A 24,003-nucleotide genomic window follows, 5' to 3' on the forward strand; every position below is an offset into this window, starting at 1 on the left:
ATGTACCTATATAGTTGAGACCTGACAGTATGCATTTATACAGATAGTACTGTGACATGGTTGAGTCTGCATACCACACAGTCCATAACTGGTGTAATTCCAATCAATTTGTGACCTTAAAGCAGATCACAATATACAGAAGAAGGATATTGTAGAGCTGGCCAGTATTGAAGCTTGATAGACCAAACCCTCCAAAAGACAGATGTAGAAGGTGAACAACGGTCTGATAGTGAACGGTCTTGGGTAGGCCATGTCTGTAGTGACCTTTGTTTCATACAGATTTTGAAATGGTAAATGGTGTCTTCCATGTATAACTCTACTGCATGGGTGTGACCGACTTGAACAAGTTCTGTGATGCTGACATGGATATTGTACTTCATAACATTTTGAGTCTTATACTAAAAACTAGCATGGAGATTTATACTGAAGGAACATACGACTCAATTGTTAGAAAAATGTTTCTGAACAAAGAGTACTGTAATACAGTGACTGGGTACTTAGAATAGATCTTATGCTCTAAAAGAGTAGATGGTTGTCTGATATGACAACACTGAACAATGAGGAGCAAATTTATCCCAATCAGAACATACTCCAAAGGCTTCAAGATAATCAGCTTACTTTGCACATAGTAGGCCACATAACTGCACAGGAGATTGAACCTTATTAATTCAAGGTTAGTCACAGAAAGCGGTCGGGACTTTAATCCAGTACAAAGTTTGGTACATTCCTTCCCCTGGATCTTTCCCACTTTCACTCCAGAAAGAAGCAATCTTTGCTTGAATAACATAGTACAGATATAATTCACCGTACAATGATTCATAGCAGTCGGTAAGCATAAATGCACTAATGCTGAAATTTTCAAGTCAAGTCCACTATTTTGCTTGGCTAAAGCACAAGGCACTTGAGACAATTTGAAAGCAACTGATAGTCACATGCATACAGATCACTTTTTTTGTAAACAACTACTGTAACATACCATAAATTACTGAAAACAAAATTTCAATCAACGGAACAGATTAATAATCACTAATTTTAGTTTCCATCCCAAATTAACAGCTCTGTTACATCCATGAATAACAAGCCAAACGATTTTTACTGTCTATGCAAATGGCAGTCATAACAAATGAATAAAAGGGATGTTTTCATTTTGTAAATTATTTTGTTAGACTCACCAACATGTGGAGACAAACACAATAGCAAATTCTACTTGAAATTGCTACCACTGAAATGCAACTAGTTGCTCTTAACAATTTGCTAGAGAAGAAATGAAAATCTGATCATCTCACCAATATAATTGACAGAGCATATAACTGGTGATATTATGCTAATTGTTCAACAATACCCAAATAAACTTCTCTATCTGCAATACAGTGATTATATTCTGATGCAAGCCAATAAATACCTATATTTAATTAGTTTACCAAGAATTCAATTTATATGTACAACTATACAGCATGCTTAAAAGAAGCTTAATTATATTTTCAAAAAGTGTCCCATTTGTTTAGTGGTAAAACAATTCAAATTATAATAATTATATTAGGTATTTAAAGACAGATTTGATTCCAAACGGAGTTTTAAATTTGCATTGCAATACAACTTTTCTGTCTAGTGAATGAATCTAGTTGTGAAAGAGGCATCAGTGCAGCCAACATGTTAGAGTGAGGTCTACTCAATAATATCTAAATGTGATAAGCAATAAAATGGTGCCTACATGAGACTCACTGTATGAACCGAAGCATAGCAGCATTTTGCACATGAGTAAAATTTTATCAAAACACAAAAATTCCAAATGATGCCAAAATTAAAGTCATATAACATGGCAGTAAAAGCATATCTTTGGCAAGCATTCTCCATCTGATTTAACATCAAAAAAACACATTTGAAACTGTTTGGATGAACATTAAAATTGATTGTTGAACAAAGCGATTAAAATAAAGTTTTGAAATATATGTTTAAGTTATTATAATTTATTACCCTATTTTTCCTACTTGAGACATAAAATATTAAATGTACAATATTATGAAGTGTGGCTAGAAAAAATCAGACTGAGACTGGAAAATGTTATACTATCATTGATGGCTACCAAGTGTTTTTATATAAGGATATTCACAAATTCCTTTGCTTTTGTTTACACTGCTTCAACAAGCTCAAATATTTTTTGTCAACACTGATTTGACTATAAGGAAAAAGTAGGTGGGCATTATATAAGATGAGTGATACATTCATGAGTGGTGATTGTGGAGGACTGTATTATATTTTACTAAAAATTTCATTCACACATCATTATATGTCCCGCTGTTTGTGCACAAGTACGTGATTTGCTAACTTCTTGTAAAAACGGCTATGCAAATGATAAAATTAAGTAAATCTTCCAAAACCGTGATCAAGTTTCTCTGTCAAGTCCATTGTTTTTAACACATATGAGTTTTTCATGGAAATAATTTTTTTTGCTATTAACATTGAATAGCAAACTGAGAGAGCTGGAAAAACGAAACTTCAGTAGGAAGAGGAGAAGGATAATGGGAACCACTCTCTCTTATTTTAGCCTAGTGTTTGTTGGCATGCTGCAGTAATGACAGTTTGGTTATTTTCTAGCCACACCTTGCTACGTAAACTGACATTTTTGGATTTTTGTATTAAAATATAAAGCCTGCAGCTGGCCACAAATGTAATGATATAATCTAGACTTGCATCTAAGAAAGATTCAATGTTACATTACAAGTTGTGATACTCAATACCTTGTCGTATCCCTGTGACAGCCAGGGAAATAAAGATGAGAGTTATACAAAAATACACCTGAATAATAATCACTTTTAGTAGGGATGTGCATGCACATTTTTTTGCAAATACTTGTGAATTTAATGTGTTGTTTAAACCTTATGGAAATGACTGTCAAGAAATGTAAATTGAAATTTTGTGTCTGGAAACAGCCTTTGAAATAAATTTCTCTAACAACCTGTCTAAGTGTAAAACAAGAACAATTATTTAATGAAAACAACAAAACTAATTGTCATTCATATTTTATACGATTATAAATCAGGATTCTTCTGTAAAACTTAAAAAAGTTCCATCTATAAGTTTTAATATAATTTATGTTTCAATACACTGCAGAAAAAGTTGTTGATCTACAATCTTATTATTACTGTACCATAGATTTAATCACCCATGTAGATTTAAAATTACTCAACATAAAATTTAGTTTTATAATCCTGCATCTGTTATGATGATGTTTTCTAATGAAGGTTAAAAGAACAATGTGCTCGTCTTATTCTTGAAAGAACAGTTCTGTATTCAGCTATAAATAAATACTTTAACTTGTAAATACATAATTAATTTGGTTGAAATAGTGCATAGAACTGTCTAGTGAATCTAACAATCATACTTAAGTTTACGTCCAAACCCATACTAAAAGTTGTCCATCCTTTCATTCTTTATTCTCAAAAACTAGAATTGGAACACTTTACTTCTCTATTTTAAATGCAGGTGGGAATAATGAATAGATCAGATCTATCTAGTCGAGGCATGCTCTACATTACATCTCTCATCATTCCGAGTCCTCACAAATTAAATTTTACCTCTTTCCAATTGGATCTTCACCAACAGATATTGAGTAGAAAATTCATATATTTATTATTCACCAATTTTAGCTGTACACACCAAAGACATCACTCAAAATTTTTATGAAAGGGTAAAGCACAAATATTGCTGCATGGGAATACCGGACCTCATTCCGCTATTCAAATCCAAAAAACTGATCAGATCTTTTGAATGGGAACATATTGAACAAGCATTGTTCTGGTTTAGACTTGATGCAGAACAAGTTTTGTTCCACTGAGTTTCACTGCTGCAACCACTTTACCACAGATAACAGAAGCAGTTGAACACTTACTATCCTCACAGGCAACAAACCTGAAAGTTTTGTACTTTTCGCTGTTAGTAACCTGCTAATGAAAGAAACTCCAGAAAATAGCCTTTTATATGTTTTTCTATTTCCTTTAGTGCATCAATGTGCATATGTATCCAAAACAAGAAGCATTATACAGAAACAAAATATTTTATTAACACCTAGAGTAAAGCATTCCAAATCAAATTATGTAATACTATCCAAGACATAGTGTTGATTAAATTCCCCCATCTACAGAATCCAGAGTATATACAGACAGTATCATCACTGAATCAAAATCAGACCTGTCTTTTAATTGGTATAGTAATTATCAAGAGTCCAATAACTAATGTTACTCTAGGTTACCCACATGATATGTGCTTTACAAAATCTATATATTCAGTGGCAATAGAGGGTTCTGAAGAGGTCTTAAACAGATATCGAGTGAAGTGCCTGGACTAGAAATTAGTTGGTATAGTATTGTCACTAAAATCTACAGGAAATGAAACCAGAAACAGAATTGCCTAATTGATTATGCCGTATTCTGTTTGTTCAAAGGAAATATGGAAAGAACTAATTGCATTATAGTTTTGCAAGGAGAAACATAAAGGTTGTTGTACTATTCAGGTTTTATAATATATCATTATATATTATAATGTTGTGACAGGAGTCTTGTCACAACACTACTTTCAATGTGCATGCCTCCATTTTAATAAAATCTATTAATATATTAATTATTGAATACTCAATATATGTGCCTCATTGTACTGAGTCTTAAAAGCTACGAGTATCATAGTAGCATTTATTATTGTGGGACTTAACAACTCATTTGTATTTCCATGTATATCTCTGAGTAAATAGTTTTTTTTAATATCATTCTTCTTATTCAATAATTCACTTTTGGGTATTATAAATCTTAATATTCTTAGACTAGTAAACTAATAAACAAGATTAACATGAAGTATAATTAACATAACATATAACAAATAAGAGGAAGATAATTAATTACCTTGTCCATGTGTGCCAGTATGCCTTCCTGACTACCCTGGCGGGTCTCGCGCACCAGCTCTTTGGCATGAGTGGCCAGATGGTCAATGAGACTGGACTGTGAGCCCTGGCGTGTCACCGCAGGCGGGGAGCCAGACGAGACAGACGCAGTGCGAGCCAACACATTGCCGATACTCATCTGCCTTGCCGGCCCCGGGCTCATCGGTGGTGCCTGTTGTAAAACATTCAGCCCACTCGTCAAGAGTACATGTTGTATATATCTCAAACATACAATCATATTTTTGCTGTTTATGAATAAAGTCACATGAGTCTATTCAAATACAACTTTACTAACACAAAGAAATATTGTCAATAGGTTCCACTCAGAGTTCTCATTCTAGTTCCCAACATATACAATAGTAACAGCAGGATAACTATCAAGAAAATTTAAGGATTTAACAATTTTACCCTCAACTAGAAAATTAACAAATAAAAACTCAAAGAGAAAGCCTAATTACTTAGATTACAAAAAGACTCTTATCAGTGAAATAGGAGGTTATAGGATAAAATCAATATTTGGGAGCAAAACTTTCGAGATATAAAGGAGTACCCAAAAGTTCCCGGAATAGCTACGCTGTGGATGGGGCTTTTGCTGTACAAACTACTGATGCTAGGTGTCGTAGCGTAACTCATCGCCACTTCAGTGCCGCCTGGATCGTCAATCTGGTTGTTCTGTTCTTATTTAGTGACAGTTTTTGCAAGTGTTATTGTGAGCTATTTTCATTTTTTATGATGGCAAGTTTGAGTGAAGAGCATCTGTGAATTTTTGTTTCCTGCTTGTTAAAAATGCCATTGAAACTGTATTAATCTTGAACACAGCCTACAAAAATGCCACTTTGGGAAAAAACTCAAATGTATGAGTTGTTTTCTCTGCTTAAAAATGGTGACATTTCCATTGATGACAAGCCTCGTTCCAGACATCTTTCATCTACCCAAACAGATGAATATCTTCAGAAAATTTACAGAAATTGTAATTTTGAGACCGTCAACAGACCATTAATCAAATCTTAGTGATTAGTGGGTTATCTTGGAACTGGGTTCAGCGAATTTTATCTGAAGATTTATGAATGAGAAATGTCTCTGCCAAGTTTGTGCCTCGCTTTCTGACTGATGACTGATGAAAGAATGACGAGTTGAAACATGCTGTGATTTGAAAGCACTCATACCAATCTTGATTTCCTATCGAAGGTCATTATTGGCAATGAGTCCAGGTGTTACGGTTATGACCCAGAAACAAAGCAGCAATCAAGCCAATGGTAGATGATCATCAAAACAATGCTCATTTAGTTTTTTTGATGTAGTTCATTCAAGGTTTAGAAGATTACGCTGAATTGTTTGTCAAAAAAGACCTGATTTGTGGCAGATTTAAGGGTTTTCCATCATGACAATGCACCTGCACACACAGCCATCTCTGTTAACTATTTTTTGACAAAAATGGCATGGTTCCACTGCCTTGTGCACCTTACTCACCTGACATAGCTCCATGTAGTTTTCCCTATTTCCACGCACGAAAAGAAACATGAAAGGGCTCAGATTCAACATATCAACGACATAGACAACATGAAGAAAAAATAAAAAAGGAGCTGTACTGAAGATGAGTACAAAAAATGTTTCAAACAGTGGAAGCACCGATTGGAAAATGTATAATGTGTATTGGAGAGTACTTTGAAAGGAATAAGATTGTGATATAAAAACATAAAATATATAGCTTTTGAAAAAATTATTTCGGTTTTTTTTGGTACCCCCTTGTATGTTCTTATTTTGGTTTCAGTAATGTAAGATTTTTTCAAAATATTTAATTTTAATTTTTCTGTGCTTTGATTTTGAAATCAATTTTAATTATTGTGTGCCTTTAATGAATTATAAAAACGGCAAGGTACTCACAGGCCTACGGGAGGATAGGGTGGTAGAGGTGGAAGAGGGTCGAGGTGTCTCTATAACAGAAGTGTCCGAGTCCATGCTGAGTGTCTGCGCAGAGGACTTGTTGCTGACAACGGTACGCGGCGTAGAGTTGCTGTCCGACTCTCCTCCCTGACTACATGACTCCTGCACACAAGACTACTGACTACGCTACAAGCAGTGCCTGTACAGTGCAGGTGGAGGTAATGGGACAAAGTAGTTTATCATTTATTTAAATCCTGCATACTTATTAATTTACTATCTTTGATTAGTGATTTTTTTCAACATTCTTAAGTCATAAAGCTAATTAATGTTTAGCTAAATATTAAGCTTTTATATAACAATACCTTTTAAAATATTAATATCAGAGTTAGTTTTAACTACAAGAAAACTTTAACTTATTACAGAGCATTAGTACGTCTGAATAATATATTGTAATAGTTTCATAAGTTTTATATTTAGGCTTTTATAGTATATTGTTTGAACTAATTTTTTCTTAATTAATTTATATTTTTATACAGTTATAGGGCTAGAATTTATAATATGTAAGCTAAGTTAGCTAAAAATACCTTCAGTCAATAATAAAATAAGTATAAATAACATTAAAAATAATTAAATTAATAAGAAAAATTAAATAACTTTTATTTAATTTTCTTCTATATTGTCTTCAATGTTCAGTGGTTACTAAAAATGATTATTGAATTACAATTCAGAGAATATTTGGTTAAACAAACAAAAATAAAAGTGATTTGAAACATTTATATAAAAAATTAAATGTAAATCTATTGTCTATTACTTTATTATATTAAACAAAGTCAGTAATATCAATTAATATCAACTTGTGTTTATCTTAGCTGTATTGCATCCATCCTTTTTGTTATTTAAATTTAATAGTCTAATTAAATTGGAATTATCTCTTTATGGAAGTGATATTAAATACTTTTTAAAACATTTTTGCATTCAAGTGAATACTTTTTATCTCAGAACACTCTATCAAATTAAAGTAACTAACACCAAAACTCATGTAATTTTAACTTTAATTCGGTTTTAAGAATAATTTTTAATTATTTATCAGTTTTTTAAGTTTAATAATTCAGTACGGTTACTACCAGGTTGATATAGGATGGATACATAAACTGTTTAATGAAGCTTAGATTCTACTATATACTTTTTATAAATTAATCATATTTTGCTATATATTTACAAAGTGTTCAAGGGCATATCAGGTGAAAGAATTACAGAAATACAGGAGGAACACTCAATAATTAAAATCACACACCATTTAAGATTATACCAGGTAGAATCCTACTTAAGTAAACCAACTAGTAGTTTAGAAAAACATTATTTTCAGACAAATTTGTAAGATTTGCAGGATTTTCAGAAGTTTTTTTTCAACAGGAAACAATTACAGAGTTTATTGTTAAAATTCCAGATATGCCCTGAACTAGGAACGGAGGCAGCTACAATGTGCAGCTACTGTGAGGCTAAGGGATCCCATGGGGGAGGGGGGAACCACCTACCATCTCTGGCCTCAGCTCCTGAGGGCTCAGGTCACTCTCAGAGGAGGCAGAGGAGGACACTGGGGAGTGAGGGGAGCTTGGGAGCACTTCCATATCCCCGGGGACCTGCAGGACTGAAGGTGGGTGGTAGACAGCCTGTACATCCACACCACTGGATAGACCCACCGGCCCTGATTCCGGTGTGGTGAAACCTACAAAGTTATTATTTGGTTACGTAAGGGTGGTATTCGTGATTTTTATGCAAACTACAAAACTCAATACTTCATATTTTGGCTACCTTAAAAGGTATCATGTATTTGTTGTCATGAATTCATTGATAATATGAGCTTTCATTAATTCAGTCATTTTAATGAGATTCATATTAATTGCTTGTTAGCGAGAATTCAACTTACTTGGTGACAGATCTGATGAGACCATCTCTGAGACAAAATCACTCAGTGAAGAATATGAGGAGCTTGTACTGTCTGCTCCTTCAGAGTCCGAGCCACTTTCATCTGGGAAAACAAAGATAAGATGATACTAAGCACATCTGAGGTAGTCAAGGCTTTCCACCAGGATTACGTGAACCAAACTGTGTAAAATGTACAAAACATTCTGTAATTGTGAAACTAATATCTAGACGAATTTTGTTGTTGATTTTCATCATAGTCACAAAGGTAGGCTTTAACAATGCGGTCCACATAATTAAATTTAATACGGCCATTTTTTAAATCAATATGCGATTGCTTCACTCCCCTTTCACACATTATTTCTTTTCTGTACATAAAAATGTGCAACTAGCTCTGTACATTGTAGCAGCAGGCCAAAACATGTATTACTTTCTGGACAGTCCTTATATTGCAATAAGAAAATAATTTTACTCAGTTTTTAATCTGTTAAAAAATCTCTAAAAACTTAACGTCACTTGTGTTTGTCGGGTTACAGCTGAGAGATAATCTTCTGATATATGGGTATTTCAGTTAAGACATGGGTAATAATTCGGATTTGTACAAGTAACATAAAGTATTTCAGAGATTTTTAACAGATTAAAAACTGAGTAATATTATTTTTTATTACAATATAAAAGAGTCATATGTACAATTTAATTAGTATTGACCATGCGTTTATACGAAATAAGTCCAAAATCTTTAACAAAAGCAGTATATAATCTGAAACAAACAACTCAAGATACTTGATAATAATATTTAATCTCAATATCCTCCCTCCAAACATTTAAAGATGTGAGTGCAAGCAAAAGTTAAGTGTTTAACCCTAAATATAATATAGAAGATAAAAGCAGTATATAAGTTGAATTTTATTTTGGCACAGGAAGGTAAGATAATTATCTCCTTCCGAGGTACACTTAGGCATTATTACAAATTGTTACATTATTACTTTTTCCTTTCGGCATTAATTTTTAAAGCTCTAAAAAGGTTGTAGTGGTAATTTAACATAGCATATATCAAAGGCCACTAAAATTGTGTATGTATTCAAACAATTGTTGAAGAGTCAATATTTGTTGTAAAATTGCCTTACCATAACGTTACCATGAGTGTTTTAGATACAGTAACTAGCAAAATTAAACTTTAAAAATTGATTGTCCAAAAGAGTGAAGTGAAACATTATTCTTCCTATAATAATTTAAGAAGGATGTGCGGGCAAAATTAGATTTATTTGTTATATTTGTGGTACAGTATGGGATATCATTAACATCAAACAGTACATTAAATCACTATTAGGATAGTTTTAATTTCGAGTTTTTTTGGCAGTAAAACTTGCAATTGTTATACTGCACTTTTATAGTAGTGGAAGTATGAAAGTTATTGAGGATTGTAAAATTTATTTTAATACTGTCTAGTTGTTTTAGGTTATTTGAGAGTTTAATTAGTGTGTAATGGTGTACATTGTTTTATGTGTGAGTTAGTGCGAATCAGGTGCTGCTTGGCAAAAACATCATTTGTAAAGATGGTTTCAGCTAGGCATTTTCCAAATTTTAAAGGTCAAATTCAAATAAAAATATTGATGCAGTATATTTGTGTTAACAAATCCTATTAGTGGGTTTTCCTATTGCTGCAATTTAATTTTGTTGAACGTTTCAAAACAATGACTTCACTCTAAATCAAACAGTTAATGATTAGGGTGACATCTCTACATCTGTGAGCTGAAGTCAGACTTCTCCCAAACACTCTGGCCATATCTATAAGTTATGATCATAGCTGTAGCCTGGAAACTGGAGTATAGTTATGAGCCAACATATTGGTTTATTTTACACATTCGACTTTTAGTTACAAATTTATATATAATTTATGGGAATACTTGGCTGGCATGGTTTGATTAAAAAAGAAAAACACAGATAATCTCCAAAATGTAATGTTCACCTTGAAGAAGACAAGATTGTACCTGTTGGTTGCTCCTGCTGTGGCAGGTACTTGAGAGCACCACTGAGCGAGCTGTTGTTATCCCAGACTGGAAAATTTATGGGTTCCAGCTGATGAGCGAACCACTTGGCCTTATCTCCAATGATGGAAGGGTCGAACATGCCGGTGTGCACTCGCAGGAATGCCACATTGCTGGGTGTTAGAGCCCACTCTGCCAGAAACTCCACAGCCTACAAAAACACATTTTCACTTACTGTGTTCTCAGACCGATATTACTTTTTTTATAATATAGTAATTCAATTTAGTGAGTAGTAATTCGACAACTTACTGATAACGATTTTAAACATAAACTTAATAATTTTCTCTATAAAAGATTGTTTTATTCTGTGGAAAATTTACTTTCTTCTGGTGATTTACTCAGAAAAAATCATTTATTCATCTTTTGAAAGAATTTTTGTGAAAGAAATTTACAGATATACAGTATACAAGTTTTACTGCACAAAAGAGACTCAAAAATGGTGTATATTATTTAGGTATTTCTTTATTTTTGAAAAATTTAAATAAACCTTATACTATCATCCTGGATGCTACAGGATCAGTACTCATTTTTATTCTTATTCTGTCTGTGACAGAAAATCCTCATTTGGGTCTATCAAATAGCCTTAATACTTTATACAGTCTTGCATTTGTTAATGAGTTTAATTTTATACGTTACACATGAAAGTTCTGTTTCAAGGGTGTGTACCTGTGTCCTGGCGAATCTGTTGAGGAAGGGGGAAGCTCGTGGCCTTGAGCGTAGGAAACTGTTTGTCTGCAGAGCTACCACAGGACGAGGGTAAAGCCTCAAAGTCCTAGTGTGCTCGGTGAAGTTAGCCAGAAGGTTCTGCGAGTTGAAAAATCTCACCTGTTGTTGCAAAAATTAAACATTATTAATATTAATGTTTTACATGGGAAAAGGTTGATTCAAGAAACATGAGTAGTTTAACAGAGAGGCCTGTTCTAGGGATTATATTAAAGAATTAAAGTGTTTGCATTTTTAAAGCTTGGGAATACAATATTTCCTTATACATTTTCTCAAGCCAAGAAAAATATTTTTTAAAAAAATAACAAAAACTGAATTAATAACTTTTGTTGTGTGAAACGAATCCATTTAATTATTCTGCTGTTGATTGTTAACTGCAATAGTTTATAAAACAAAAAATAATGTGATAAAGGCAGTGTTTGCCAAGAACAAAATGAGTCGTGGAACCTACCATGGCAACTCTGGTGGCTATATCCACAGAGTCTACGTCGTTGCCATAGATGAAGGGATTAAAAGAGGCGGGAGGGTGGACACCTTGACTGCCTGGCACTCCCTGCATCAGCTCAGGCTGTCTGGCCTGAGGGGAGTATCTGGAAACACAAACGTCTTACATTTACAAAAGTTACAATACAAAAATCATAATTCATTACAGAGTAGTACTCTACCTCCTATTCTTCCCTTACAAGTTTTTGTATGTGTGTCACTGAATCACATAAAATATACTGGAATGATTATATTGAAATTTTATACGGACATTCTTAGGGTCCCTGGTTAACATAAAGGCATATTCCTACCTTGAAAATCCCTCTCGCATCAAAAGTCCCCACTGGTCTTCAAAAGTTTCTTTTTGGCTTAATCAGCAGATAGTAAATATATTTTTGTAAGCAACTGTTCTTTTTAAACATTATAATGTGACAGCACAGTCATATGTTTAATTAGTTTAAATACCATTTTAAATTTCTTTATGTTCATAGTATTGAAAGCATAGAGTTAGCTTAGAAGTAACAAAACTTTACTAACTATGCAGTGCTTGATCATTAGTGTAATGCAGATATCTAAGACAAAGTTACTATCTAACTTTTACTAAAGATTTAAAACTGTTATAAAACATGTCTTAGTTGTTCTTCTGGAAAAACTCAACTATGGCACTAGAAATACCTTAGACTGGAATAAACTACAATGGCCATAGGTATACACGTTTAGACTGAAATAGGCTTTCAAACCTGGGTACATGAACATATTCTTGATCGGGGCATAAATGCAAAATCAAATTCCGTTTCAAAATTACATAGAGCCCCATTGTTCTTTACATCATGAGTTTGTTAACTGAAAAGCAAAGAACTTTGACTTTAGAATTCCTTCACGCTGGCCTACAATAATTTAACTATCACAAAACCGTTTATCATGAAATATTTCTCTACCATTCTAGTTATTTCAAGGCACTTACAAAAACAGTTTCACTCTCTGAACAGCACTTTATCTATACTATATAAATCATAGCAGGCAACTCACTATTCATAATAAGAACTAATTAGTAGACCAATTACTATTAAGTAGCCTGTACTAGTAGTAATTAATACATTTATAAAGTTATGGCTTTGATTATGTGACGTTGAACTAAATTATGGGACTGCACAAATGCTTTTTTAAGTGAAAGAACACAATGGAGTACCCAAGGTTGATTTGTTGGTATTGCGAAGTTGGCGTGACTGGGTTGACACTCTCCCTGCGCAGCATGTTACTGAGTTCGCGTGGTGTTGTCGTGTTGGCGTTGAGAGTGTTAGCTTGCTGTGTGGGTCCAGACAGACTACTCAGGGCCTGCAAAATCAGCTCAGAATAGTGCAATCCCTCAATTATCATCATCATCGATATTATTAAGTAGGTCTCAGAAGTCACAAATTTTAGTTCAAATTAATTTAAGGTATTTATAGACATTTTTCATTATGACATTCATTAGACATTATTACTTTGAAATCTGACAAAAAACTTCAGGTATACAGAAATTTCAGTTTACCAGCACTTGAAAAACCAAGCTCAGTAAAAAAAAAGGGGTATGTGTCTACCAAGTCTGAATGTATTATAAATGAACAGAAAATATAGAAGCATTATTATCAGATGCAAGTTAAGTAATTAGGAGTTATATACATCTTCTTTTCCAGGATTATCAGGATTATTCATTGTTGTGACATAAATAATCAAATTCATTGAAGATGAAATATACACACTTTGCAATAGAGTGTTGATTGATGAACAGAAAGAGTCGAGGGCTAGGTTCAAGGTCAACTGAGTTCTCTTATTACGGTGTTGGAAATGTGTCAGTGTGAAATGAAGGAAAGCACGAAAAGGGTCGATGAATGTAATGTCATCTTACAATCTGCACTATTGCTTTGCGTGGAATCTTGCAGAGTACTTGGAATGTGTGAATGACATCTTTTTACTAAGGATATCATGACTCTGAGGTATAGGCTATATGGATGATCACACTTGCAGGAGATGAAGGGGGTAAAGTTGTAAGTCCACATACCTCACTTATGGAAGTAAAATCAATTAAATGATTATTAGTATTATAGATGCTAGTATAGATCCTATCATACCAGTTCTCTTTTATTTATACAACTTTGTCACTTTAATTTTATTGTATTGTTGAGAATGACAGAACTTGTAAATCATTTCAATTCCTCCATTGTCAGTAATATACTTTCAACATAGAATGATTCCCATATCTGCACACGCCTGGTGGATCTGGTAACTGTATGTTGTTGAGCACACAATAATTGTATTATGTACAGGAAGAGTCAGATATATTTAGATATTTGACCCAATCTGCAGGGTTAAGAAAGCTGTATGAGGAAATTTTACTGATTTATACTTATGTTTTAATTTTCAAAATCAGTTATTTAAATTAAGTTTAATTACTTAAAATTTAATTGCATACATGATTAAAAAGAAATAAAACTGCAGTGCACTTGAATTCAACTGCACATTTTAAACATCCACTGCCAAAACACCAATTTGTCCAGCCAGCTGAAATAAGCACTACAAGCTGCAATGGTTCAAAGAACACAATTTTACTTGCCTTGCATTACATTTACATTACAATTATTGTGCTTTGAACTTGGCACTTAGCCGTTCCACAGAAAAATAAAATAAACATATTATGTATAGTTAAATGTACCGTATAGTTTTAATTTAAAAAAGCATTATCTTAAGTTTAGTAAAAAATTACTGAAACGATTATGAAAAAAGAAACAACTGGATATAAGATTAAAAAATTGTAATAATTGGATTCAAAGTCTAACATTAAAAAAATGTTATTATCATTACGTAACTTAAAATAAGAATGGTTTAAGATAGTATAAAAATGAAATAGTAATAATAATAATAATAATAATAAGAGCAACATAATAAAACAAATCATTCAATGTGTACAAAACTATGACTCAAATAAAAGTCAATCTACATTCTAAGAAGGGTTTTGCATATAAATAAAACAAATATCTACATACAAATCATTGGAATGCATTATGAATTTTCTTGTAACATATTACACAAAACCAAAATAATAATGTTATTGTGTGCATTTTCTCAGAAACAGAAGGTCTGTAAGTATTTTCTGTTCCGTTTCTAGTGAGGTAAAACATATGCAAAAAAGAAATACGATTTTTAAATAATTGACTACCACACCACAATACGAGAGAAAAACAGTGACGGCGCAATACAGAGACTGAAGCATTAGAGCCTACAACATTTGCGCCAATTCATATGCAAAATAGTCAGAGAACATATGCTGTTAAAATACACATTCATGCTCACTTCTATTTAAGAAGGTGTTTATAATCGCACATTGCCTTTGGTGCCGTATTTATTTCAGAAGCTACGTAAATTCAGATAGTTACATTCAGTAACTTCTTTAATTAAATTTTAGAACTGCAAGTGAATAAGAATGGAGTTTTTTAAACTATTGTTATCTAAATTCTAATAGTAACCTCAATGTGGTAAAATATTCATTTAATAATTTGAATATAAAACAATACTTGCTATTTCTTTACACTAGGTTTCCAGCAACTCAAATGTCTTGGAACTAAAGTTTATAACAATGAAATACCAAACTTGACAAAAAATTGGTCTCCCTCCCTCCCATCATTACTATTGTATTTTCATTGTTTTAACCCATCACAGCACATATTAATTAAGTCCATAACCTTGCTCTGTGTAAGTACTGTGGATACTACTGTGTCTATATGACTACATTAGGCTGTCACAGGTAAACAATTGATATACTAGCTAGTTTAATAAATAGGTACATCTGTAATCTAATATTGCAAGTTTTAAGGGTGTTATGATTGCTGTAATATGAAGAGTACAAAGAATTAATAAAAGATGTTTTTTGGGTATCTTTGTAGTTCACACAAGTCTTATAAAAAAGTAGAATTCTTCCCGAGGCCTACTGTGAACACCTTCCACCTCTTTAACTGACATAAAGTGCTTTATACCATGATTTTAAATAGTCAGGCTACCATATTATGGAATGTATTATCAGTGCAAGCAATGTATTATCCACGACCGTATCATCCATGACCTTATCATCCACAACCGTATCATTCACAACTGTATCATTCACAACTGTATCATCCATAACCGTATCATCCACGACCATTTGTTCTTAGATTTGTGAGGTGTAAGGTAATGCTATGAGTTAAGGTAAAATGGAAAAATGGGCCCTGGCATAGAATTCAAAATGGTCAAAAATTATATATTTATGATGAAGCCTTAATCAGGATGGCTATTTCTGATCACAAATGAATATTCAACAGTTGCAGTAAATACAAAATATTCCAAATTTGTGGTAACTAACCATACTCTACAAACAAGGACGTAGCCAATGAGGGGGTCCAAGGGGCCCAGACTCCCCTAAATTTTCAATAACTTTTTTAGTAAACGATTATTATCATTATTTCAATAATTCAGTATTACTGATATGTACTGCTGAAAGATCATTCTCAACAAGGAAACGGGTCAAAAACTTTTTAAGGAACAAAATGGGGCCTTACTCTCAGTCCAGTACAGGAAAATATCAGTTGTCTGAACCCCACCCTGTTCTGTTTTCCTGGCTACGTTCTTGTCTACAAAGTATTTTTTCAAAGGTCTTGGATTTCTTCCAGAGCTATTTTCACCTTTTATGGCATCTCAAACACAGCTTTCGTGACAAACATATCAACGATGATGCAGAAGTGAAAATGGACATAAACACAAGTTTGTTAGAACAGGCAAAATTTTCTTTAAAGAATGTATCATACAGTATTAGTTTTATTGTATGATGAATTCTTAACTAAACAAAGTACTTATGTAGAGCAATGAAGTATATAGAATCCAAAAATGTATTATTATAAAAACATTTTTACTAAAACACAACCATTTTTCTTGTAAAAACAACCTAATTACTACTTAACAATATTTCTACTCTTTAGAAATATGCAAAGATTATAAATAATCAAATCTTTTGCTATTCTGATAAACAAATCCTGGTAAGTATGAAGTAAGTACTTCATATTTAGGTTGAAAATCTATTGTTTTCTTGTACAAACAGTTTTAATACACAAATATATAATTTTCAGACCTTGCAGTTTATCTATTTAATATTTATCATATATTTTTGGACTAAATTTAATTGCATATTTTTATGAATAATCCGTGATATAAATTACCTTCAATAATTGATTTGTCAAAACACGAAATGGCGATACAGAACTAAAACTACAAAATACTTGAAACACATAATGTAACTACATTGTTTACCACAATACAGAATAGCTACCAACAGCATACGAGAACAGAGCATCATAGAGAGTAAGACCCATCTCGAACCAATCGGGTTGCAAAAACTTTGTAGTCCAACTTCAAAGCATTATGCAGAACATGAAGTATATTTTGAAACATGCAGAAAAATGTATAGTGTTTTTCTGTGGCGTACCTGATCCATAAGTTGCATCGCCTACGTTCAGACAGAGAGAACATTTGTGTAAATGTGTGTTGTTCTTGGGATTTTTTTGGAAACTTAAAAAGGCCTACATCAGTAGTGATATTGTAAAACTAAGCTAATATTATAGTTTTTCTCAGTGCAAAACTATCTAACCTACCTAAATAATTAACTTATGATACATTGTGCACATCAAACTAAAGCAAATCTTTTTATCCCTACTCTTTGTAGCAAATATTCATTCATATAAAGTGATAATATCAAGAAATTAGTTTAATTTGCAAAACATAACTTATGCACTAAATCAATGAGTTAGTGTATTTAATCGACAAAGAGGTTCAATATTGTAGAATAACAACAAGTATAAGTACTTAAGGGTGTTTAAGGAATTTAAACATTATAATACCTGTCTTAAGTGATTCTTGAGGATGGTTCCCTCAGGTTCAGGCAGTGCAGGGATCTCCTCCAGGGTGCCTGTGGGAGGAGAGATCTTGTTGGAGTCCAAGTCCACCAGCCAGATGTCATCCGGCAGTCGGAAGTTCTTCTTGAACATGAGGAAGCTGGCTGGGATGCCGATGACAAAAGGAGTTGGAGCAAGCAATAACTTCGGAAAAACAGGAACAATTTTAAAATGTTAGTACATTATTTTAAAATCTTCAGTAATAAAAAAATATATCAACAATAAAATTATATAGTAAAATATTACTATTTTAATACATGTTTCTTAAGAGTTAACAGTTAAACTTGTATTTTCAAAATGTAAACAAGTTTTAACAGTAACATACGTACATAAAAAATGTTATTTATTAGTTTTACGTTTAATAACTGTTTTCAACTATTGTAGATGCAATAGATTTTTCTATTCAAACAATCTAATAATACTGAAAAAACTGATTATGTTCAAATAAACAGATGTACACACCAAAACCTACTTTTAATTTTGAAATTTCTATTCAACAATTGTGAGGTACACTATACATTTTCATTGTTCATATTAAATAGAAGTTGTAGTTTGTATTTCCACTAGTTTAACACGTTCATGACGTGTATCCCATCGGGTACACATGATCTTTCACAACTGCTGTCGTATACCCAATCAGGAACACACCAGGCTTTTGTAAAATGCGTTGTGCGCCCGATGGGGTACACATTGCTATATACATTTCATTATTGCGTTTTTATTGTTTGCCTGTCTTGTTGGCTTGTTAAATTTGATCCCGTACTTAAATAAATATCCCAGACTATTGCTTACCCTGTCAGGCACATGATTGCTTAATTTTTAAGGTAAATTAATTATTTTAGGTACCCCTTGGAGTACACGGAGAAAAATTGAAAAAAAAACACTGAAATAATTGTTTTTTACAAAACTGCAAAGCCTACATACCTTTCTTGTTATACTTAGACATTTGACATATAAAAAACTGATTATGGTTTTTTGCCATTAGTATTGAAAAATTCGACAGCAAATAAAAAAGTCTGGAGAAATGATGATGCCATGAACGTGTTTAGATAAAAATAACTGCAAGAAAATAATTAATAAAAATAACAAGAGCTTATGAAGCTTAAAATGGGATAAATTTCAGAATTTCTCGCTATGAATCTTGAAAAGAGCAAGTGATAAAAAAGAAAACCAGTCTCAAATTGGTATACTTGTTACAAGAAACCAGTGATAAACTTCGTACCTGTTCTGCACAACTCATACATGTTGGCAGCAGTGGAATGACTGGGAACATGTACTCCAGTGGGTAGATCAGGGTGACAAATGCCATCACTGACATCGACAGTGCATTGTAGTCTCTTGACTGAATAAGCACCTGAAAGGAATACACATTTTTATGACAAGAAACTAAATAAATGAATACTAAAGCCATAATTTTTGTATTAACAAATGGTTACACTTCCCAAATATCAATTTAATGTGTATTAAAAGTATCTACTGTTAATCAATGATTGATTATGCATAAACTGATACAAAGAATAATGTACAATATTTATTGGCTTTTTGAAAAGCAATGATTGTCCTTCATGCCATGCTAAATTAAAAATTCAAACTTTATATTTGTGTGATTTAGCCACATTATTTGAATTAAATTTTAGCAGTTGCTTGTTAGAAATTTACCAATTTACCAATTACTTGGCTTACACTCTTTTATTATGGTTAAATGTGCCAATACCAGTCTTTCAGAAACCATTAAGACTATTTAGAACTGACACAAAATAAATATAACCATTCTTTTCAACATTTTGGTTTGTGATTCTGTTACTATTAAAACAAAATACATTTTAGAGAACTAAATTAAATATAAAAAATTAGAAGATAATATGAAGACTATAAGAAAATAAGCAGGTGTGCTTTGCTTTAATCAGAAGAATAACTGGTATAATTCTATCTCTTATTTGTTCATAATTTAAATATAAAAAATGAATGTGGCTTAAAAGCAAATATGAAATAACAAGTATATGAAATGTAGTTTCACAGTTAATTTTATGTTCATTCTATTTTAATACTTTCATCAATAGTTCCTGTACTTCTACTATATTTTTAGTCGATGATAACAATGGTTTAGTCTCTGAAATAAAATTTTCTCTATAAGAGGAGATTACCTTAATGTTGAAACCTGTTCTACTTCCTTACCTTATTTTCTAAGAGGATTAGAGTCAAGACTTTGAGACATGTTTCGACTCCGAGCAGCTCGAGTGGTAAGTGGAGGGGGAAGTCTACGAGGGAGAAGCGAGTATGGTCGGGTAAGGCAAACGTCAGAGGTGGGTGCAGTCTTGTGGATAACACTTCCACCTGTACAGATACATAGCAGTTCAAGTAAATGTAAATTTTTAGGTTATTCTTCATTTCTACAATAATTTGTTTACAACTGTCAAAATATACTAAATTAGTCCTTAAGGTGGAAAAAATCAATTTTGGTTAGGACGATGTTTTTAAAATTTTTAAAGTTACATGCCTTTAAGGTAACTTCCCTGAATAGAGAAAAATTATAATACACCTTTTTGATTACTTCATAAATTGCAGAAACTTAAAAGTACTGTAGGAAATTTAGGCAATTTCCTATTCAGATCCAAATAAAAAATCTGATGATACAATGTTAATTTTTACAGCATGTTCAGAAAGTGAAATGTTTTTAACGATTTAATTCTTAGAGAATTTATTTTCTTACAAGATATAATATAAAAAATTACTCATTGTTAGGTAGGCCTACGTCTTTCTTGTGGAACTGATTTTTATAAAAAAAACATGTATTTTAATTCCCTTCAATCATCTTTCATGTACAAACTGGAAAAAAACTATATCCTTCTACCATATATCTTATATATAATATCTTCTACCATTCATTTTTCTTTAGGCCCGTGTGTAAGATGCCCTTAAAATTTGTTTAAAACTTTTACCATTCCTCATTGAATTATAAAAGTTTTTAAATATTCTTCTCTCAGTATCTTATAGGAAATTGATCTAAATTTTATTTAAATATTAAAAAGGCTTGAAAACCCAGCACCATTTAAAAGTTTTTAGGACTATAAAAATTGTGAAAACGTTTTTAACATAGTATTTTTACAGGAACATAAAATTAGAAGAATTCAATTATCTATATTCAATCTCGACAATAAATTATTAACTGAATAGCGAAATAGTTCTGATTCATATACCTGCAAAGGTACCTACTTTAGAAGAAATATCAGGCTCAACGCAATCTCATACTTATAAAATGTTAATTTAAATGTGTTCATATTCAGCCTCTGTAAAATCAAGGTATTTTAACTGTACATGAACCCTCACTCTGCCCAGAGGAAGAAAAAAGTATCTTATTTCAAACTGCTAAGTATAGGTGACATAATATTACTACTCAGTAAAGAGAAACAGAGAAATTGATTATCAACCACTCGAATGGCCAATGTACAGAGTTGTCCAAAATTAGGCTAGAGAAAACGTAAGTAAGTCTACTGGACTAAAGGTCGAAAAGCAATAACAATAACTCAATGAGTTGTTACTTTGATGTAGTAATCAAACATGGAAGGTATATGTTGTAGATGGAGCTTATATTGGTTACTGTTAACTTAATTACACTAAAACATAAAACCAATATTTAATACTTTTTATTTTATTTTTGTTTTTTTTTATGTGTCTGAAGAAGATAGCCTTGCTATCAAAAGGCCTCACAAAAAATTATTATTATTATTATTGTAGTATTTATTGTAGTATTAAATATTGGTTTTATGTTTTAGTGTAATTAAGTTAAATGGAAGGTATAATCGATTTTTGATTTCATAAATGAAGATAATTTTGTCCACTCTTTAGTGAATAAAACCCTAAAACAGAGTTCCTAAAATACTATTAAAATATTTAAGATACAACACTTCTATGTGTGGGAAATTTTGCAGAAGAACTAGTTATTGATTCATATACATCAATATAAAGACCAATCAATTTGACACCAGCACTGCCACATCCTTTGCCAGAAGCTGACAAGGATTCATACGCAAACTTTATATACTTGACAACTTAAGAGATAAATCCCATAGTAGACATGTTGAAATCTACAAGAAGTTTTAACTTTTTATCAAAAGAATGCATTATATAAGTGATTTAAACATTGCCAAGACAACATTTTTACGCTCCTACAAAATGTGGATACCTATGTATTTCTTTATTAAATTGTAAATAAAGCGATCTTACTGTCAGTTATTATATTACCTCGACTCTAGTTTTTCCAGGCACAGGTACAGGCGCACTGAGCAGCTTTAGGATCCAGGTCTCTATTTCTCGAACATCGTGGACTACAACTTCCGATGTCTTCCCGTCAAACATTCGGCCTGTCAGACAACTCCACACGCTATCCCTGAAATGTCAACAAAAGTAGTGTTTCCTCCATTTAACACTGTTATAAATATAAATTAAAGGAAATGATCAGGCAAACGATTGGTATTTGGTTTGTCAGTATTAGTTGAGTGACAAGCCTGATTCACAATCCTCGGATTGGGTGAGATCCAAGTAACTACTATTAGTTAATTCCAGGATGTTTTACATAAATAAATTTAAGGACAAACAGCATACTCAATATATACAAAGTAGTTATTGGTAAAATCATTAGTAATTACCTATTTATTTGTCTGGAAGCCCCAACTCTGCGTGGTGAGGAGTTCTCGTTACAGGCGTCTATCAATCGTTTCAGGATAAAAAGACACTCACGAAATATCGAAAAGAACGGGTGGTGAGTGAGTAGGCACAAGGAGGTCAAGGAATGGTTCCTTATCCGCTGTAAAAAGATCAAACATTAATGACAATGGCCAAGAAAAGAAACGATGGTGAGTGAGTAGGCATAAGGAGATCAAGGAATGGTTCCTTATCCGCTGTAAAAAGATCAACATTATTGATAATGGCTAAGAAAAGAAATTTTGGTGTGTGAGTAGGCACAAGGAGGTCAAGGAATAGTTCTTTAATTTTTGTAAAAATAACAACAATGAGTTGTTATTCAGATTCAGTTGTTTATTCAGATTACAACTAATAAGCATAAGTAAGTAGTTTATCAGTTGTTACAGAAATACACATAATATTGGGCTTGTAAAGTACATATTTTGAGAATTGTAGGTACCTGGGAATCATGGTGTGATTTCTAATTTGCCGTGACAGACAAATGGAAAGTGCTCCCTTATTTTAGCTGATGTCACAGCCTCCAAAAGATTTTCAATTCTCTTGTTTTGGAAGATAAAAACAGTTTGGAAATTATTTAATGGTAAATTTCTGAAAACTCTTCTATGGGTCGATGACTTTTAGGTGAATACTCTATTTTAAATGGTTTTAAATCAAATAACAAAAAATGTTACTCATATGAAACATGGTATTTTTTAGTATTCAATTGAAATTAAAAAGAAAAAGTAAAATAAGATATGGACGTGGTTCAGTATGAGTGTATTCAGAAATAATTCAATTTAATAATGAGGACGTAGTTAGTAACAGCAATTGATTTGATCTGTTAAATTAATAAATATCTTAGAAGCAGGGTAACAACAATTTTTAGGAGAGTCAGAATGGTTCACAAAAAGCAATAGTGACCTCACTACAGAATGCCGAAGAAAACCTGTTTTATTCAAGTGACTAATGTTGAGGTTTGGGTTTCTACTAACTGCATGAGACTGAAATGGTGTATTGTATGGTTCTAGTTCTACATGAACAGGGACATGAGAAGGTTCACATTTAGTTGGTGCAAGCTCATATGACTGAATGAATAGCTAAGGATGAGTGGTATTCTCTGGGTCTGGAAGGACTCTTTCTCTCTCTAAAACCATCTCTATCATAATGATGTAATTTTTGTAAAGAACCACTTAGTAGCCAACAATGGGAGAGTTTTGCAAGATTACATGAAATGCTTAACGGACTTTTACTAAAATATCATAAGATTTGGATATGTTTGAAGAAAGAAGATAACGCCTCCAGCCTCCAGCGAATAGTGTGTTTAGGTTATGAATGATCCAGAGTAAGATACGGACAACATTTTATTTATAGTAAGAAC

The 24,003-nt window shown here is 32.4% G+C and overlaps 1 protein-coding gene across 18 annotated transcripts in view; it reads right to left on the reverse strand.

Moving 5' to 3' along the window:
• LOC124362985 (MAP kinase-activating death domain protein) overlaps positions 1 to 24,003 on the reverse strand; it is a 191,780-nt gene that overhangs the window by 50,134 nt on the left and 117,643 nt on the right. For 9 of the 18 annotated variants that reach the window (XM_046817926.1, XM_046817924.1, XM_046817931.1 and 6 more), the window contains exons 6-20: positions 22,592 to 22,749; positions 22,188 to 22,332; positions 20,121 to 20,279; positions 19,168 to 19,299; positions 17,892 to 18,089; positions 17,480 to 17,500; positions 13,181 to 13,326; positions 11,960 to 12,098; positions 11,452 to 11,610; positions 10,729 to 10,936; positions 8,742 to 8,843; positions 8,350 to 8,540; positions 6,815 to 6,988; positions 4,893 to 5,102; positions 2,739 to 2,750 (exon numbers count right to left, since the gene is read on the reverse strand). In XM_046817926.1, the coding sequence (XP_046673882.1) occupies positions 2,739 to 2,750; positions 4,893 to 5,102; positions 6,815 to 6,988; positions 8,350 to 8,540; positions 8,742 to 8,843; positions 10,729 to 10,936; positions 11,452 to 11,610; positions 11,960 to 12,098; positions 13,181 to 13,326; positions 17,480 to 17,500; positions 17,892 to 18,089; positions 19,168 to 19,299; positions 20,121 to 20,279; positions 22,188 to 22,332; positions 22,592 to 22,749 (2,154 nt within the window). The remainder of the gene's footprint in view (positions 1 to 2,738; positions 2,751 to 4,892; positions 5,103 to 6,814; positions 6,989 to 8,349; positions 8,541 to 8,741; positions 8,844 to 10,728; positions 10,937 to 11,451; positions 11,611 to 11,959; positions 12,099 to 13,180; positions 13,327 to 17,479; positions 17,501 to 17,891; positions 18,090 to 19,167; positions 19,300 to 20,120; positions 20,280 to 22,187; positions 22,333 to 22,591; positions 22,750 to 24,003) is intronic. The other 9 variants (XM_046817930.1, XM_046817932.1, XM_046817919.1 and 6 more) reach the window with 7 other exon arrangements.

This window comes from Homalodisca vitripennis, chromosome 5, assembly GCF_021130785.1.
Source record: "Homalodisca vitripennis isolate AUS2020 chromosome 5, UT_GWSS_2.1, whole genome shotgun sequence".
Lineage (NCBI taxonomy): Eukaryota > Metazoa > Arthropoda > Insecta > Hemiptera > Cicadellidae > Homalodisca > Homalodisca vitripennis.